Genomic DNA, 20,064 nt, shown 5'->3' with positions numbered 1-20,064 from the left:
ACACGATACTATACATAGAGAATCCTAAAGATGCTACCAGAAAACTGCTAGAGCTAAACAATGAATTTGGTAAAGTAGCAGGATACAAAGTTAATGCACAGAAATCTCTTGCATTCCTATACACTAATGATGAAAAATCTGAAAGAGAAATTAAGGAATCACTTCCATTTACCACCACAACAAAAAGAGTAAAATATCTAGGAATAAACCTACCTAAGGAGACAAAAGACCTGTATGCAGAAAACTATAAGACAGTGATGAAAGAAATTAAAGAGGATACAAACAGATGGAGAGATATACCATGTTCTTGTATTGGAAGAATCAACATTGTGAAAATTACTACCCAAAGCAATCTACAGATTCAATGCAATCCCTATCAAACTACCACTGGCATTATTCACAGAACTAGAACAAAAAATTTCACAATTTGTATGGAGACACAAAAGACCCCGAATAGGCAAAGCAATCATGAGAAAGAAAAACGGAGCTGGAGGAATCAGGCTCCCTGACCTCACACTATACTACAAAGCTACAGTAATCAAGACAGTATGGTACTGGCACAAAAACAGAAATATAGATCAATGGAACAGGATAGAAAGCCCACAGATAAACCCATGCACACATGGTCACCTTATCTTTGATAAAGGAGGCAAGAATATACAATGGAGAAAAGACAGCCTCTTCAGTAAGTGGTGCTGGGAAAACTGGACAGCTACATGTAAAAGAATGAAATTAGAACACTTCCTAACACCATACACAAAAATAAACTCAAAATGGATTAAAGACCTAAATGTAAGGCCAGACACCATCAAACTCTTAGAGGAAAACATAGGCAGAACACTCTATGATATAAATCACAGCAAGATCCTTTTTGACCCACCTCCAAGAGAAATGGAAATAAAAACAAAAATAAACAAATGGGACCTAATGAAACTTGAAAGCTTTTGCACAGCAAAGGAAACCATAAACAAGATGAAAAGACAACCCTCAGAATGGGAGAAAATATTTGCAAATGAAGCAACTGACAAAGGATTAATCTCCAAAAATATACAAGCAGCTCATGCAGCTCAATATCAAAAAAACAAACAACCCAATCCAAAAATGGGCAGACGACCTAAATAGACATTTCTCCTAAGAAGATATACAGATTGCCAATAAACATGTGAAAGGATGCTCAACATCACTAATCATGAGAGAAATGCAAATCAAAACTACAATGTGGTACCACCTCACACCAGTCAGAATGGCCATCATCAAAAAAATCTACAAACCATAAATGCTGGAGAAGGTGTGGAGAAAAGGTAACCGTCTTGCACTGTTGGTGGGAATGTAAATTGGTTCAGCCACTATGGAGAACAGTATGCAGGTTCCTTAAAAAACTAAAAATAGAACTACCATATGACCCAGCAATCGCACTACCCGGCATATACCCTGAGAAAACCGTAATTCAAAGAGTCATGTCCCACAGTGTTCACTGCAGCACTATTTACAATAGCCAGGACATGGAAGCAACCTAAGTGTCCATCGACAGATGAATAGATAAAGAAGATGGGGCACATATATAAAATGGAATATTACTCAGCCATAAAATGAAACGAAACTGAGTTATTTGTAGTGAGGTGGATGGACCTAGAGTCTGTCATACTGAGTGAAGTCAGAAAGAGAAAAACAAATACCGTATGCTAACACATATATTTATGGAATAAAAAACAAATGGTTCTGATGAACCTAGGGGCAGGACAGGAATAAAGACGCAGACACAGAGAATGGCCTTGAGGACACGGGGAGGGCGAAGGGTAAGCTGGGATGAAGTCAGAGAGTGGCATGGACATATATACACTACCAAATGTAAAATAGATAGCTAGTGGGAAGCAGCTGCATAGCACAGGGAGATCAGCTTGGTGCTTTGTGACTACCTAGAAGGGTGGGATAGGGATGGTGGGAGGGAGACACAAGAGGCAGGGTATATGGGGATATATGTATACATATAGCTGATTTACTTTGTTATACAGCAGAAACTTTACAACACTGTAAAGCAATTAATACTCCAATAAAGATGTTAAAAAAAATAAAAGAATAAAAAACAATGTACATACCTTAATTTAAGAAAATACTTTATTGCTAAAAAACGCTAACCATCATCTGACATGCAGGGTTGCCACAAACCTTCAATATATAAAAAACACTATATATGCGAAGTGCAATAAAGTGAAGCACAATAAAACAAGGCATGCCTGTATTAATAGTTCATTCCATTTTATTGCTGAGTAGTATTCCAATGAATATATAGCAGACTGTTTTTCCATTCATCTGTTTATGGACATTCGGGTTGTTCCCATTTTTTGGCTCTTACAAATAAAATGTCTTTGAATATTTTTGTACAAGTCTTTGTATGGACATATGCTTTTACTTCTCTTGGCTAAATACCTAAGAGTAAAACAGCTGGGTCATATAATAGGTATATGTTTAACCTTTTAACAACTGCCAAGTTGTTTTCCAAAGTGGTTGTTACATTTACATTCCCCTCAGCAATATATGAGAGTTCTAGTTGTTATACATCTTAGCCAACACTTGATGTGGTATTTTTAATTTTAGACATTATAGTGGGCATGTGGTAGTATCTCATTTTGGTTTTAATTTATATTTCCCCAAAAACTAATGATATTGAGAGCATGTTTTCACATGCTTATTTACCATCTGGACATTTTATTTGGTAAGTGCCTATTTAAATATTTTGCCCATTTTTGAGTTGTCTTCTTTTTTTTTTTTTTATAAATCTATCCGGGGTTGAGGGGGAAATTGTGTAGGAAAGTGCTTTTTCTGTTGTTGCTTTTGTTTTTTAATTTTTATTTATTTACTTATTTATTTATGGCTGTGTTGGGTCTTCATTTCTGTGAGAGGGCTTTCTCTAGTTGTGGCAAGCGGGGGCCACTCTTCATCGCGGTGCGCGGGCCTCTCACTATCACGGCCTCTCTTGCTGCGGAGCACAGGCTCCAGACGCGCCAGCTCAGTGAATGTGGCTCACGGGCCTAGCCGCTCTAGGGCATGTGGGATCTTCCCAGACCAGGGCTCGAACCCGTGTCCCCTGCATTGGCAGGCAGACTCTCAACCACTGCTCCACCAGGGAAGCCCCGAGTTGTCTTATTATTCAGTTGTAAGAGTTCATTGTAAGCTGGAAAGAAGTCTTCTGTCAGATATATGTTTTGCAAATATTTCCTCCAAGTTTGTGTATGACTTGCCTTTCATTTTTGTAACAGTGTCTTGTGAAGACCACAATTTTAAATTTTGATGAAATCCAAATTATTTTCTTTTATACTTGATGTTTTTTGTGTCCTATTACAAGAAAACTTTGCCAAACTCAGTAAGATTTTCTCCTGTATTTTATTCCTGAGTTTTAGAGACTTAGGTTTTACATTTTGGTCTAATATACATTTAGAGTTAATTTTTATACATTGTGCAATGAATGAGTCAAAGTTTATTTTTTATGTACAGATATCCAATTGTTACAATACCGTTTGTTGAAGACTATCTTTTCCCTCATAGAACTGTCCTGGCACCTTGGTCAAAAATCAATTGACCATATTTTAGTGGGTGTATTTCTATTGTCTCTATTCTGTTCCATTGATCTATATCTAACTTTACATCAGTATCACACTGTCTTGATTTACTGTAATTTTATTAAGTCTTAAAATCAGTTAAAATCCTCCACTTGCATTCTTTTTCAAAATTGTTTTAGCTATCCCAGATCCCATGTATTTTCCTATAAACTACAGAATCTGATTGTTAATTACTGTCAAAAAAAAAAAAAAAGTAAGCCTAGAAGGAGTTTTGTTGAAATTGTATCACGACTATGACCAATTTGAGAAGAATTCACATCCATACAACACTGATTCTTCCAGTCCATGAACATGGCGCATCTCTCCATTTATTTACACCTTCTTTAGTTTCTCTCAACAATACTTTTGTAGTTTTCAGTATACAGATCTTGCAAATCTTTTGTCAATTTAGCTCTAAAAGCTCCATATTTTTTATACTTCTGTAAATGACTGTTTAATTTCAATTTCCTAGTATATAGAAACACAATTAATTATTATACTGATTTTGTATCCTGAAACCTTGCTAAATTTGGTGGGTTTAGTAGCATTTATGTATATAACATTCAAAAAGATTTTCTACATAATTAATCACGTCATCTGCAAATAAAGATGGCTTTACTTCTTCATCTTCAAACTATATGCCCTTTATTTCTTTTTGTTGCCTTATTTGACTGACTAGAACCAGGATTAGCAAACTACAGCCTGCATGCCAAATCCATCCCACTGCTTGTTTTCATGCAGTGTGCAAGCCAAGAATGGTTTTCACATTTTAAAATGTTTAAAATAAAATCAAAGAATACTATTTCATGACACATGAAAATTATATGAAATTCAAATTTCAATATCCATAAATAAAGTTTTATTGGAACAGAGACACTCACTCATTTATGTACTGTCTATAGCTGCTTTCACGCTAAAGCAGCAGAAACCGTATGTCCCACAAAGCCTGAACTATTTACCATCTGGCCGCTTATGGAAAATTTTGCTGACCCCTGGGCTAGAACCTCCAGTACAATGTTAAACAGAAGAAGTGAGAACAGACATCCTTCCCTTGTTAACACTTAATCCCTCATATTTCACAGGAAGAATGGGTTTAAACCATGGATTAGAAATAGCTATTTGGTTTACACTCAAAGCAGGAACATTTACTCAAGGCTCATTTAATATCATTTAATATTTATTTTCCATATATGCATGAATTACCTCCAGATTAATATAGGACAAAACCATCTTCACTGTTAATCTTGACTTCAATAAAACTAAGACAGTAGCATGCTATGTAAAGCATATTATCAAGCCAATTTCTAGAAAGTACACAACAGATGATAAGTACAGCTGACTCTTGAACAACATGGAGGTTAGAGGTGCCGAAGCTTGGCACAGTTGAAAACCCGCATAGAATTCATGGTTGGCCCTCCATATCCCTGGTTCCTCTGTATCCACGCAACCACGGATGGCGTGGTACTATAGTATATACTATTGAAAATGAAACTGCGCTTAAGCGGACCCAGGCAGTTCAAACCCATGTTGTTCAAAGATCAACTGTAGAGCAACAGTTTATGACAAAATTTTAAAAACAAGTGGGAAGAAATTTTTTTCTACAGAAAATCTACCACTATATTTTATTCAGAGTAATATACTGAGGAAAGCCACTTCAAATCATCACTTTCTATACTGAAATACATATAAATAAATGACTTATCTGTTTCAATAAAAAAATAACATACCCACAATAAAAGGCAGCCGTAAGCATATAAGTCAGAACTTGGAGAAGCAGGTTTTCCCATTTTCAATTCAGGTGATAGCAAACTCAAGTCACCAACCATCATGTTCACTGAGGCTCGCTGACTCTACAAAAACAGTAGGTTAAATATTTTAAAGGCAACACAGTTGAGGTGGCATTCTGTGAAGTAATCTGCATTTAATCAACACAAAAAATATGCATTTGAAATATTTTATTCTCTCTTGCTTTCAAATATTTTTACCTAATTTCCACTAGTATAAATTGCTCTTAAAATCAGTCTCATGAAATTAACAGTGAGACTAGGGTTAAATTTCACATTGTAGACTCCAGCAGATTAAAAATTAAGAACCAGTGATTCTTTAAGAATTTAGTACTCTTTTTTTAAAAAACACACTTCAGGGGCTTCCCTGGTGGCGCAGTGGTTAAGAATCCACCTGCCAATGCAGGGGACACGGGTTCGAGCCCTGGTCTGGGAAGATCCCACATGCCGCGGAGCAACTGGGCCCGTGAGCCACAACTACTGAGCTTGCGCGTCTGGAGCCTGTGCTCCGCAACAAGAGAGGCCGCGATAGTGAGAGGCCCGCGCACCGCAATGAAGAGTGGCCCCCACTTGCCACACCTAGAGAAAGCCCTCGCACAGAAACGAAGACCCAACACAGCCATAAATAAATAAATAAATAAATAAAAATTAAAAAAACAAAAAACCACACTTCATAAGGGCTAGAGGCAGTGCTATTTTCTAATTCTGAAAATTCTAAATAACTTTTAAAAACCACAAGTCTACAAAGTACTTCCTTACTGACCATTTTCTAAGTACACCATTTCCAATGTGTCAAAGGATGATGAATGACAAGAACATGAACCCTGGATTCAGACAAACCTTGACTGCAATTCCCACTCTGCCATTTATTTGCTATGTGACCTTGGGCTTTAACCACTTTGAGCCTAAAATAATTAATTTGTAAAAAGGAAATTAATTTGTAACTACTTTACAGAGTTATTGTAAAGGTAAAGGTAATCAGCACAATAATTACCTAGCACATATCACTACCATCATTATCCTTGCTTCTCAGAGTGTGGTCCAAAGACCAGCAGCTACAGTGTCACCCAGGAGCTTGTTAGAAATACAAAATCTCCATCCCAGAAATGCTGAATAAAAATCTGCATTTTATGTACACCTGAAACATATAGTATCATATACTAATTTTACCTCAATTTCTAAAAATTGCATTTTAACAAGATCCCCAGAAGATTCACATGGAGTATGAAGTATGAAAAGCAATGCTCTCGACTACAGTCTACTTTTCAAATTACCCTTCCTGATTAGTACTTCAATCTGAGAGTAGGGTGAAAAATGCAGCAAAAGGTGACTTTAATCAATATTTCAAAGTAAATAATTTTAAATAGAGATTAAAAACAATGTTTTGTTGGATAATAACAGCTGACAAATCAGTATAAAACAGGAAGAATTCCTTGGAGTCATATCTATAGTTGTGCAAATGGCATGTTCAAAAGGTAAAGTAACCAGGATCCCTATGAATTGAGAACTTTTTAAAACTCACAGTTCAGTTATTTTTCTTAAGATGTTATGCTAATTTTCAAATAAATAAACATAAACACTTCAGCAAATCTACTATGTATAAATCCTTTATAATCCAGCATTTCATTATAGTTTTACATTTTTATTTTCTCTTCTTTTTGAGGTACCATATGAACACCACTGAAACTGTATACAGACAGGTGGCATTATCCTATAACTTGCAGACGACCAACAAATAAAGCATTATGGGGACTTCCCTGGCAGTCCAGTGGTTAAGACTCTGCCTTCCAATGCAGGGGGTGCAGGTTCGATCCCTGGTCAGGGAGCTAAGATCCCACAGGCCTCGCGGCCAAAAAAACCAAAACACAAAACAGAAGCAATAATTGTAACAAATTCAATCAAGACTTTAAAAACATGGTCCACATCAAAAAAAATCTTTAAAAAAAAATAAAAAAGCATTATGACTTTCACTAGTCAAAAAGGAACTCCTCAGACAATAAAATATTGGCAAGGATGTTGAGAAACTGGAATCCTCATACATCGCTGATGAGAATGTAAAACAGTGCAGCCACTTTGGAAAACAGTTTTTTTCCTTAAACGGTGAAACACAGAAGAGTTACCATATAACCCAACAATCCCACTCCCAAGAAAACATATCTCCACACAAAAACTTGTATACTGATTTTCATAGCAGCATTATTCATAATAATCAAAAAGTGGAAACCCGGGCTTTCCTGGTGGCGCAGTGGTTGAGAATCTGCCTGCCAATGCAGGGGACACGGGTTCGAGCCCTGGTCTGGGAAGATCCCACATGCCGCGGAGCAACTAGGCCCGTGAGCCACAATTACTGAGCCTGCGCGTCTGGAGCCTGTGCTCCGCAGCGAGAGAGGCTGCGATAGTGAGAGGCCAGCGCACCGCGATGAAGAGTGGCCTCCGCTTGCCACAACTAGAGAAAGCCCTCGCACAGAAACGAAGACCCAACACAGCCATAAATAAATAAATAAATAAAAACATCTGATTGTCTTAAAAAAAAAAAAAATCCTTAACCTCATTTCATTAAAAAAAAAAAAAAAAAAGTGGAAACCCAAATGCCCACAAACTGACAAAGGTAAAAACAAAATATGGCATATCCATACAACGAAATATTATTTGGGCATTTTTAAAAGGGAATGAAGTTTAGACACATGCTACAACATGGATGAACCTTTAAAACATTATGCAGAGTGAAATAAGTCAATCACGAAAGGCCACACATGATTCCATTTATAGGAAATGTCCAGAATAGGCAAATCCATAGGGACAGAAAATGGATTAGTGGTTTCCAACAGGCTGAGTAGAGAAAGAAAGGGGGAGTAACTGCAAACCAGTATGGGGTTTCTTTTTGAGGGTGATAAAAATTGTTCTGGAATTAGACAGTGGTGATTGATGCAGAACCTTTTGACTATATTAAAATTAGTAGTGAAATATACACATTATGGTATGTGAATTATATCTCAATAAAGCTGTTATTTTAACAAAGAGAACTGCTCCCTCATGATTGTGTGTATTTTGAAATTGCCCATTCTACCAAAAAGAAAAATAAAAAAGATCACAATATGCTCTTTAATTGTCTGATGTTTGTTATTCCCACAAACTGCCTCTTCTGAGGTAATATGACACCAAAATTCACAGGCAATGTCATCAAACTAGAACTTGAATTAAATGGAAAAGTCCAAGGTTCCCAAGTTTCTAAAAATGCCCATTAATCAAAAAATAGCAAAGCGTGTATATCTAAATTTAATCTATTGAGGGGGAGGGCACCAGTAGACTGGGAGACAGGAGATGGCCACCTAGTTTTCCTTGTGTATTTCCAGCAACTAAATGTTTCTTGATGAATTAATTAATTAATGCTAATGTTGTCAATGCCACTGACTGTAATTTCAGGTTGCTCCTAAGACTTACGGTTAAAAAATATAATGCACAACTTTAGAAACTCTTGTTCCAGCACCTACCTGATAACACATAATTGCTTACACTACATGACACACCTTAACTGAAGGCAAAGATCTTATAATAAATTACCATATGATGTAAAAGTGCTGAACTACTGCCTAATAATAATAATACTAAATGAAGTCTAGAACTTATTTATAAAACCACTATATTTTACCACAGATTTGGTGAAGTCAAAATCTCCAACAATTCCATGTTGACGGTTTAAAGCAAATACATTGTTCTGATGAAGTGATCCATGAATTATGTCAGCCTTGTGCAACGTATGCAGGCCCTGGGCAACACCTTTCATGACCTTTAAAGCTTCCTATAGACAAGTACATACAAAAGAAGTCAGGAAGTAGACAAATCATTTTAACAGCTGAACCTTTTCTCTAATTAAAAGACTTTTCCAGAAGTGACTAAGCTTCTTCCAAATGAACCTTTAAAAAGAATACAGCATAGAGAAAGAATTAAAGGACAGAAGTCCTGATTATGTCACTGGTAATACCGTGTGGGGGGTGTGTGTGTGTGTGTGTGTATGACTTAGAGACTACAGTCTCTAAGAAGACTTGGATTACAAATAATGAGCAGAAAGCATCTAGAAAAGAAAAAGAGACTGAAATAGTGTTACTGGGTAGCAAGAATCTGGGCATCCTTTATTGTTATTACTAATTCAAATTTACGATAGAAATCAAAGCTATTGCTTAAAACTTATAATACCAAGTGCTATACTACACAATTTACACACAGCACAGCTTAATAGTTATAAGGATAGGCTTTGGTGCCAAAAAGACCCAATTCCAAGTCTCAACTCAGCCACTGGATGAGGGACCCTGTGCAAGTCACATTAATCTCTGTGAGCCTCATTTTTCTAATCTGTATATAATGGGATAACTCATATCACAGGGCGGATATGACAATTAAATAGAATGAGTCAAAATTGTACACTGTATAAAGCATGTAGTATATCCTCAATAAACTTTAGATGTCATTCTTCTCATTTAATACATCTGTGGAAATAAGGTTTTTTACTTACTTCTAAAGTTAAAGGCATGCTGGACTGAACAGCACTCAGGTTTGCCCTAGGATAGTATGGGACCATCAGATAAGCCATAGGATCAGACTGAGAAGCAAAACAGAGAATGAGAATGTAAGTGAAAAATTCTTCAATATATTTTTAGTATACAATGACTGTACAAAATAACTTTTCTGGAAAGAATTACTTCTGTGCTGTGCAAAAGCTTTTAAATTTAATTAGGCCCCGTTTGTTTATTTTTGCTTTTATTTCTTTTGCCTTGGGGGACTGATAGGAGAAAATACTGCTACAATTTATGTCAAAGACTGTTTCTTCTATGTTCTCTTCCAGGAGTTCTATGGTTTCATGTCTTATATTTAGGTCTTTAAACTATTTTGAGTTTATTTTTATATACAGTGTAAGGGAATGCTCTAATTTCATTGTTTTACATGCCCAGCACCACCTTTTGAAAAGACTGTCTAATTAAACTTAAAAGCTTTTGCACAGCAAAGGAAACTATCAACAAAATGAAGACAACCTATGAAATGAGAGAAAATATTCACAAATGATGCGATTAACAAGGGGTTAATATCCAGAATATACAAAGAGCTCATACAACTCAATATCAAAAAACACCAAACAATCAAAAAATGGGCAGAAGACTTGAATAGACATCTTTCCAAAGAAGACATACAGATGGCTAACAGGTACATGAAAAGATGCTCAATATCACTAGTTATTAGAGAAATGCAAATCAAAACCACAATGAGGTATCACCTCACACCTGTCACAATGGCTCTCATCAAAAAATCTACAAATAACAAATTTTGGAGAAGATGTGGCGAAAAGGGAGCCCTCATACACTGTTGGTAGGAATGTAAATTGGTGTCGCTACTATGGAAAACAGTATTGAGTTCCTCAAAAAACTAAAAATAGAACTACCATATGATCCAGCAATTCCACTCCTGGGTATATATCCGGAAAAAACAAAAAAACTTATTCTAAAAGATACATGCACCCCAATGTTCATAACAGCACTATTTATAATAGCCAAGACATGGAAGCAACTCAAATGCCCATCAAAAGATGACTGGATTAAGAAGATGTGGTAGATATACAATGTGATATTAGCCATTTAAAAGAATGAAATACTGCCATTTGCAACAACATGGATAGAAAATATCATGCTTAGTGAAATAAGTCAGAGAAAGACAAATACTATACATCACATATGTGGAATCTAAAAAATAATACAAATGAATGTATATACAAAACAGAAACAAACTCACAGACATAGAAAACAAACTTGTGGTTACCAAAGGGGAGAGGGAAAGTGGGAGGGACAAATTAGGGGTATGGGATTAACAAATACAAACTATTATATATAAAATAGATAAGCAACAAGGATTTACTGTGTAGCACAGGGAATTATACCCATTATCATGTAATGGAATAAAATCTGCAAATATACTGAATCACTTTGCTGTACACTTGAAACTAACACAATATTGTAAATCAACTATATACTTCAATTTTAAAAAAATTAAAAGGAATTAATTACTTCTCTAAAGCTTGGAGCTAAAACGCACTTTAAATAAAATGTTTTCTGCAAGAGATTAGCATAAAAACTTTACCTTACACAAAAATAGGAATATCAATGGTAGCAACCCAGACTCTTCTTTAGCTTCTCTCCAAGCTCTGTGATACGCAGCTGCTCTCTGAATTACCCTGGTTTCTGTGTCGACATCCACAGAATAGCCCTTGTACCAAAAAAAAAAAGAGGGATTGGCAATTCCAAGATTAAAAATCTCACTCTAATTATATATCATTCCAACTTAAATTAGATTTTTATGTAAGTTAAAATATATCTAAATTTATTTTTTTAAATTGTATAAGTACTTTTTCTATCTGCTTTAAATGATATGATTTAGAAAGAAAAGAACATTTCTACCAGTAGCTTAATATACACTCTACAATATGTACTCACTAAGGCCAAAGTAATTATCCTACTATCATGATTAACAGTTTTCCAGGTCAATGAAGAGAAGAAATCAAAGAACAGAAGACTGTGTTGGCAAAATAGTTGAGATTTCAAAGAGAAATGTAAGAAAAACAAGAATTTTAAAAGGCTTTTGGCTAGAACGTAATAAGTTCACCCGAAAAAAGGAAAGCAAGTATATCCTATTAAAGACATACATTATTTAGGGAAATGAGAGAAACTTTAAATTCAAAATTAGTTCTGGCAACCACACTGGAAGCATAATCATCATACCAGTCAATTCACATAATTTAGAAAATAAACAGTGGGTCTTTACTTTCCTGAAAAGTACCACCACCACTCCCCTTTGTACTTCTGAATCTCCCACAAGTCCAAAGAACTTAAACTTACCTTTAAAAGAATTATCTGCCCGTTAACCTCAGAACATACCAAAGGACGCTTCCTGCTAAGTTCCTTCATGGGCTCAGCATCAAGAAGATCCCTTTCCAAGCTCATTGTAAGAAGACCACCAGAGTTCTAGGCACAAGTTTTTGTTACAGTTTAAGAATCCAAATAATCCCAGCACTTTTAAATAATCAACAAAATTAGTTACATACTATTAGATGGATTGGACATCAACCCTACTGGAGACACCAATAAATAAAAATATTTAAAGTTTCATATTTTTTCTATTTCCTGGCTCTTGAACTCCCACCCAAAATGTAATGACCATACATTTAATCCTTGCAACAGCTCTCTAACAGATTCTGAAGATGACTGGGATGAACCAGACGTGCTTCCAAGGGACCCTGATGTTTACTTGGAAAACTTCATGTGTTTCCTAAAAGTATTAAAATGATGACAAATAAAAGGGAGACTGTACAATGGGAATGAGATGTCTAAAAATTATGACTACTGTGAACTCTAACACCCCTGCCTCTGAAGTGGAATCCTCAAAAGTGAAAATGGCTTTTAAATAATTTAACTCTACTAGGTATTTCTGCTACTTTTTAAAAGGAATAACTTTTTTGCACTAAAACATGACTATCAACATTTTAAATCAAGCTGAGTTTTACTGTGGTATAGTTTTAGTAAGAGGGGTTGTGAAATTATTTTCTGGTGTTTTTTTTTAAGTGTTGTCAGCATATTTAAGTAATCCACAATACATAATCTACAGGGGTTTCCTAAGGATACATCACAGGAAAACATCTTAAAATAATTAAAGGCATCCATAAGCCACAATTCGAACCTTTTATAATCTTCCACAATAAAACAGATAAGCATATTTTTAAAATTAATTTTCAAGTCCTATATAGCACCACATATTCACTCACCCATCCTATAAGAGAGAGTCTCTAAGCAAGAGTTAAATAATTGCAAGAAAAACACTACATTATTTTAAAGTTTAGTCTGAAAAGATTATACAGTAATTGCTTTAACAATTTATGGGACTTATTAATCTTACATATTTATGAGTTCACAAGTCTATGTGAACATCCCTTTATGTACTGTATTTAAGCTATTATCAGGGACTTAATGACAATCTTGAAGAATACACATCTTGGGCTTCCCTTGTGGCACAGTGGTTAAGAATCCACCTGCCAATGCAGGGGACACGGGTTCCAGCCCTGGTCCGGGAAGATCCCACATGCCGCGGAGAAACTCAGCCCGCGTGCCACAACTACTGAAGCCCGCGTGCCTAGAGCCCGTGCTCTGCAACAAGAGAAGCCACCGCAATGAGAAGCCCCCGCACCGCAACAAAGAGTAGCCCCCGCTCGCCGCAACTAGAGAAAGCCCCACGCGTAGCAATGAAGACCCAATGCAGCCAAAAATAAATAAATAAAATTAAAAAAAAAAAAAAGAATAAACATCTAATCTAGTCCCTCATCCCTAGCAGACAATATAAAACACAGAGCTAACAGATTCTGCTCTGAGAGCCGAAGTTTACCAATCCTGCTCCACAGAGTCCTTCTAACACACTGATCTCCCAGGCTTTGAATCCTGCCTGCTTTAACTTAAAAGATAAATTCTGTTTAAATTCCTCATGACTATCAGTGTCCTGCTTTTATTCTAACCTGGAACAGAAGCTAAAACTGCTTCATCACTTCAAAAAATAAACACCTGTAATTCAAATAAGTGCCATGCAATGTATTGAGTGGGTATGAGGAAAAGAGAAAACAAAGAAAAACATGCAAATTGATATAAAAATTGATATAAAAATTAAAAACATGCAAATTGATATACATACAGTATGCAAGTATTAAAGACAGTCTTGAGAAAAGTTCTAATAATACCTAAAAACCATTCCTCAGGAACATTTTCATAAAGTAAGGATATTATAAATTTAACACTAACATATAATTTTTTTTTAATTAATTTATTTTTTTTTGGTTGTGTTGGGTCTTCGTTTCTGTGTGAGGGCTTTCTCTAGTTGTGGCAAGCGGGGGCCATTCTTCATCGCGGTGCGTGGGCCTCTCACTATCGTGGCCTCTCTTGTTGCGGAGCATAGGCTCCAGACGCGCAGGCTCAGTAGTTGTGGCTCACGGGCCTAGTTGCTCCGCGGCATGTGGGATCTTCCCAGACCAGGGCTCGAACCCGTGTCTCCTGCGTTAGCAGGCAGATTCTCAACCACTGCACCCCCAGGGAAGCCCATAACACATAATTTTAATGTCATCACTTTTCAACACTCTCTGCAGAATAGTAATTCTCAGAGGAAACAAAGCTTACCATGTACTCAAGTAATCCTATTTCAGGATGAAGTAGAGGAAGCTCAGGGAACCATTTCTGTACCAAGCTCTTCAGCTTCTCCTAAATTTAAAAATATTTTTATTATAGATCAATATATATTCAATTGTGACATGTTGGTATCTCCCTTATTATGTATCTAACAAGATATATAATCTAATAATATATATATAACCTCATAAAATATATAATCACTGATTTTGCCTTCTACTACAAGAAATATTAAACAAAAACCAAGAGTCATTTGGTTCTAAATTACCATCTTACTAACAGAAGAAAAACTTAATTACCAATTTTAAGCTTAATATACATATACAGGCACAAAACCTTGCCTAAGGTCAAAGTCCATACTCACAAGCTAAAATGAAAAAGTGTGATGAAAAACCAATTTGAGTCATAAAATTGTCACTATTTCTCAAAATAGTAGAACACAGTACAAACACAGAACAAAACAGAACACAGTAACAGTTTAAAATAATAGCTATTTCATTTTAGGAAGAAAAAAAATCATAAAAGCCTTGAAAGGAATAATAAACATGTAGCTCTGCAAAAGCTACTTTGAAGCAAATGTGTCAATTGAGGATCCTTAGAAAAGTCACTTATCACATGTTTATTCAGTAAAACTTCTAGATACTTATCACATTCCTGGGAGATAGCTATTTTATCCAAGGTTCCTAAGGTGAACAATGAAGCACACACAGTCAGATAAGTTTGCTAAATAATGCATAACACTTAAAATGCCTACTATTTTCATAGTATTTTTATTTTTCAGAGGCATTGTTTCTTATCTTACTTCTTTCCCATAACATCCCTGAAACATAAAATACAATATTCTCTCCATTTTAAAGACAAAATATGCTGACTGACTCTTCCAAAGTCACAAAAATTCATGGTAGAACTTTCCCCCAACCCAGTAGTTTTATTTTGTTATATTCTTCAACTAAATTATGATGCCCTATTAATGTTTTCATTGCAGTTTTAAGCTAAAATGATGTTCATACAGATTTTAATAAAGGAAAAAATCTTTAGGCTTTATCTTCAACAGAAAACAAGCAATATGCAAAAGTGTCTGTTATAATCTCGATTCTTGTAAAAACAAGCAGAAAGAAAACTAAAAGGAAGTTAACTCAAAAGTTAAATGTGATTATACTACTGTTACCACTGAGTTGAGAACATTACAGATGATGTTTCTTCTTCCTTATACTTTTCTGTAATTTTCACATTTGGCACAATGGTTATGAACTATTTTGTCATCAGAAATTAATTTCTAAATTCACAAACATTACTATACCAATTTAACTATGCCAATATAATCTCTGATCTTTTGATTATAGTACACTTCATAAATATGGATATTTGAATTCAATTTTTACAGTAAAAACTAATTCAAAATTTCAAAGAATCGAATACTTACATATTCCTCCCGCTCATGATAAATTTCCTGAAAGACACTATTCCGCAATTGAGTTATTTCTTGTTTTATTTCCTCAATCTCAGATCCATCATGGTCATCGGACTTTAATCAGAAAGAAAAAAGTGACCTTACAGACTTATGAAAGTAGACTCAAAACAACTCTTCCTAGTAAGAATTAATGCAACTTCTACAGCAAATCACTCTGTCTGATTTCTACATATCCTTCTATACCTAGCACATAACAATCTCTCATTAACACTTGTCGAATTAATATTTATTAGTTTATTCTAATCCTGACTTTTCCAAAACCTACAAAAAGGAATTATAAAAATAAAGTCATAAAGTTAATTACATAGATTTTTCTTATCTCTTAATTTGCTGTACATTTTCTCTAAGATGACCAACTGCCACCATAACGTAAATGTCAAGAATAGGAACCAGAATACAATTAAACTCCCTGGAACCTTTTTCTACATAAGATTTGACTTTTAAAAAATTAGTAAACATGTGGCATGTCTACTACAGGAAAGACAATGTAGGACTCACAAAGACTCCATAAAACTCTAAGATAATTAACAAGCCTCCTTAAAAGGTACATGTTTTCAAAGTTAGATGTTTCTATAAAAGTTAAAAAATTAAACTAAAAAAGACCCCATTTCCCACAGCCCAGAATAGGATAAAACTAGAAAAATTTTAACTATTAAATTAGCTCCACTCCATGCTTAAATGCTCCAATGAGGAAGAAAGCTAACTCAAGTTGGATTAAGATATAACGTGAATCCCTTTGATAAGTAAATTCTTTGTTCAAGGAAACAAAGAATGCCAGTTTATTCACAAAGTTTCAAGACTAAAGAAGGAGGTTTAGTCCAGTTTAAAGTGTCCTAATTCTTCCAGTTCTATTATAATATGAAAACAACTTAAACTATTTTCAAGAAATAGTATGGCCAGCCATTAAAAAGAGAGCTAACAAAAGACATCCTGATCTTTACGACAAAATTCTGCCTTTGGGGGAGTACCCCATCACCTCGCAGCATGTAGTAGGCTTGTTTTTAATAGATATTATAACAGTCCATATCAACAGTTTTTTAAATTATTCAAAAATGCTTATCTTACTAACAACCAAGGCAACCACGTAAAATGTTTTTTAAAAACATTTCATGACATGGGAAAATGTTTACACTATTAACGTAGTAATTTTATTTAAACACAAACACAGAAGGGAAAAATAAAACAAAATGTGAATAATTTTAAAGAGTGTATTTATGCATTACTCTTACGCATAAATAAAATGAGGTACACACAGAGTTCAGTAAGAACCAACTGTTCCTTACTTCTTCCAAATTATTCTTTTCAACCAATTTCCATCTCAGTCGAGCCTTTAAGTTTTTCAGTGTCTTTTTAATGGACAGCAAGTGATCCACATTGGGGCTCTTATTTAAACATTCAATAATCTGTTTCTTAAACTGAGAGAAAGAGTTGTTATATTTTCAACACAGAGACAACAATATTAATCAAACAGTCGCTTTCTGACCACTCATTAATTCTCTATTAAGATTCAACTAGTATTTACTGAGTTCAGATTGAAATAAGAAATTCTTCAATTTTCAACAAGACAATTCTACCCACTGATTTCTTAATTATCCACATATCTATTTAGAAGAGTATCATTCTAGCAATCAAAGAAGCAAAGGGAAAAAATATTTCAAGCTGAGACACACAGTGAGACACACTTTGCTACAGAAAATGCAAATTGAATTTCTAGTGAGGATGTAAATTGAAATTACCCTTCCCAAAAGTAGTTTGACAATATGTATCAAGTTTTAAGAATGTTCATTCCTTTTGACTTAGTAATTAACAATTTTCAGGACTCTATTTGAGGAAATACACACACAATATTATGTACAAAGATTATGTACAGTGTTATTTATGGTAAAAAAAAAATGGAAGTAACCTTAACATCTGATAGATGAAAGGTTAAATAACACTGTACATCTATGCAAGAGATGATGTTCTAGTCACTCAAAATGACAGTATACAAGAATTATAAATCACATGGGCAAATGTTCATAATACACAATTAAATGAAGAAAACATTTTCAAAACAGTTTACAAAATGATGCAGTGCACATAATATTCATACATACATATAAGTCACCATTCACAAAGGAAATACTCTGAAACTAGCAGTGAGTATCTCTTAAGCAAAAGGGACTATAATCAATGTTTTTATTTCTTATCTTTCTGTATATAGCAAGTTTTCTACTGTAAACTTGTATAGGCAAAAAGAAAATGATAAAAGTTATGTTTTAAAGGACATAAGAAAATCAAAGATTTAAGACAATAAAACAATCTCAATATATTTATATCAGTGAAATGCCATTTCCACTATAGGATGGATTTAATTATATACCAGCTAACAATGGCTATAGTGTTTTTCTAGCAATAGTAAATAATTTATCTACACACTGGGTATTAAACTACTTGAGAAAAGTTTAAGTATTAAAAATTTCAAAGCATCAGTATATAAGACCAATAATATAAAGCATAATCCAACCTCAACACTGTCCTTGTACTTGGATTGTACTGTGGCAATAAGCCTTTCCTCTGAACGGATCTTTTGTACTACTTGACTATATGTATTTAAAGTGATCTCCTTGTCTGCATCACCTTGCTCCTAAATGAAATCATACACACAGATTTATATACAAAGGAATACAAAATAGTTAAAACCTTCGATAACAATGGATACACTTTAAAATGATACCCTTAACGAACTTCTATATCTATTTCAAAATATTTCTTAAACATAGATATTTTTCTAGGGAGAAGAGAGATTGATGTCAAAGATGTTCATATGGGAAATTTTATTCCCATAACGCTATTATACTTAAAGCTGTCTGAAGCAGAGTGTTAAAGGAAATCAGGGATACTGTTATGCTAAATGTAAGAACTAAACAATATACAGAACTTCAACACTTTATTTTTAGATATCTGTTAACAACCACTTCTAAAATCAAGCCTGACAAAACCATCTAAATAAGGACAATTTGACAATAGGGAAATATAGTAATGTGTATTTTTTAATGCCAATCTTTATAAAATCACAAAAGGTAAAGAGAAACAAGCAAAATAAAGAACATAACCAATGAGACTTTGGTAAGCAGCCTGAAAAACTGGTTAAGAGTTCCAGTGAGCAATATTAACATTACAAAATACACTAACTTTTAACTTTACACAGCAAAAGAGAGTATACACAGTAGGGAAAGGGAGCTACTAATCAAACTTGTGTATCCACTTCCAAGAGCTCTCCCAGATTTTATTTCAAGTTTTCACAAACTCTAAAGAGCCTTATCTTACACTTACAGTCATTGCGTATGATGGACTCAAGAATCAAGTGCTAAAGAAAGCTGATACACTCAGATTAAGAGTTGTTTTCCTAGAATTAAACATTAGATTTTTTTTTCATGTGAAATATCCTACTAAAATCAAAATACCACCCTGTGGAAGAATAAGACTTCGCACTGTATTTGGATTAGAACTTGACAGTGTTACTATCTCAAATAGGCCTTTACGAAGAAAGCTAAGACTAGTCTTAACACTCTCTACCTAGTAAGGAAACCACTTTGCTTCAAAGGAAGCAGTAATAAAGAATATCAATACTCACAGTCAGAGACATCTCCAGCTCTTTGCAGACACCTGACTCAGTCTTCTCTAGGATTTCATCAATATTACCAATTGTGTCTTCAGAAGTCAGTGATTCTTCCACAGATAGATCAAAGGCCTCGTTTGCAAAAATAAAAAACATGAAGTATCTCATTTAATTATTTCAATTAGTATTGTGTCCTTATACCTGGAGCAGAGCATTAACCTATGTACTGGGCAACGAGGGGGAAATAAACACAAGAAACATAAAGTACTACCCTCACAAAACTTACGCACCGGAAAGAAAAGGTATACACACCTCACATGCCTAAAGAAAACACAGATTTTTGTTAAGGTAATTAGTGATTAAGAGAGATGAGAGGACAATACAGAGGAAAATTATGAGAAAAAACAGG

At 34.6% G+C, this 20,064-nt stretch overlaps 1 protein-coding gene across 1 annotated transcript in view; it reads right to left on the bottom strand.

The window, feature by feature from the left end:
* STK31 (serine/threonine kinase 31) overlaps nt 1-20,064 on the bottom strand; it is a gene marked incomplete at its 3' end in the record, with an annotated part of 94,148 nt that overhangs the window by 31,317 nt on the left and 42,767 nt on the right. Inside the window, 10 exon segments of the mRNA XM_082400428.1 lie at nt 5,324-5,446; nt 9,030-9,179; nt 9,891-9,977; nt 11,504-11,629; nt 12,259-12,384; nt 14,575-14,655; nt 16,007-16,108; nt 17,338-17,469; nt 18,561-18,680; nt 19,671-19,787. Of these exon segments, the coding sequence (XP_082256554.1) occupies nt 5,324-5,446; nt 9,030-9,179; nt 9,891-9,977; nt 11,504-11,629; nt 12,259-12,384; nt 14,575-14,655; nt 16,007-16,108; nt 17,338-17,469; nt 18,561-18,680; nt 19,671-19,787 (1,164 nt within the window).

Source organism: Balaenoptera borealis, assembly GCF_965194805.1.
Source record: "Balaenoptera borealis genome assembly, chromosome: 7".
NCBI lineage: Eukaryota > Metazoa > Chordata > Mammalia > Artiodactyla > Balaenopteridae > Balaenoptera > Balaenoptera borealis.
The sequence above is the reverse complement of the archived record's forward strand: the minus strand, read 5'-3'. Positions and strand labels throughout refer to the sequence as shown.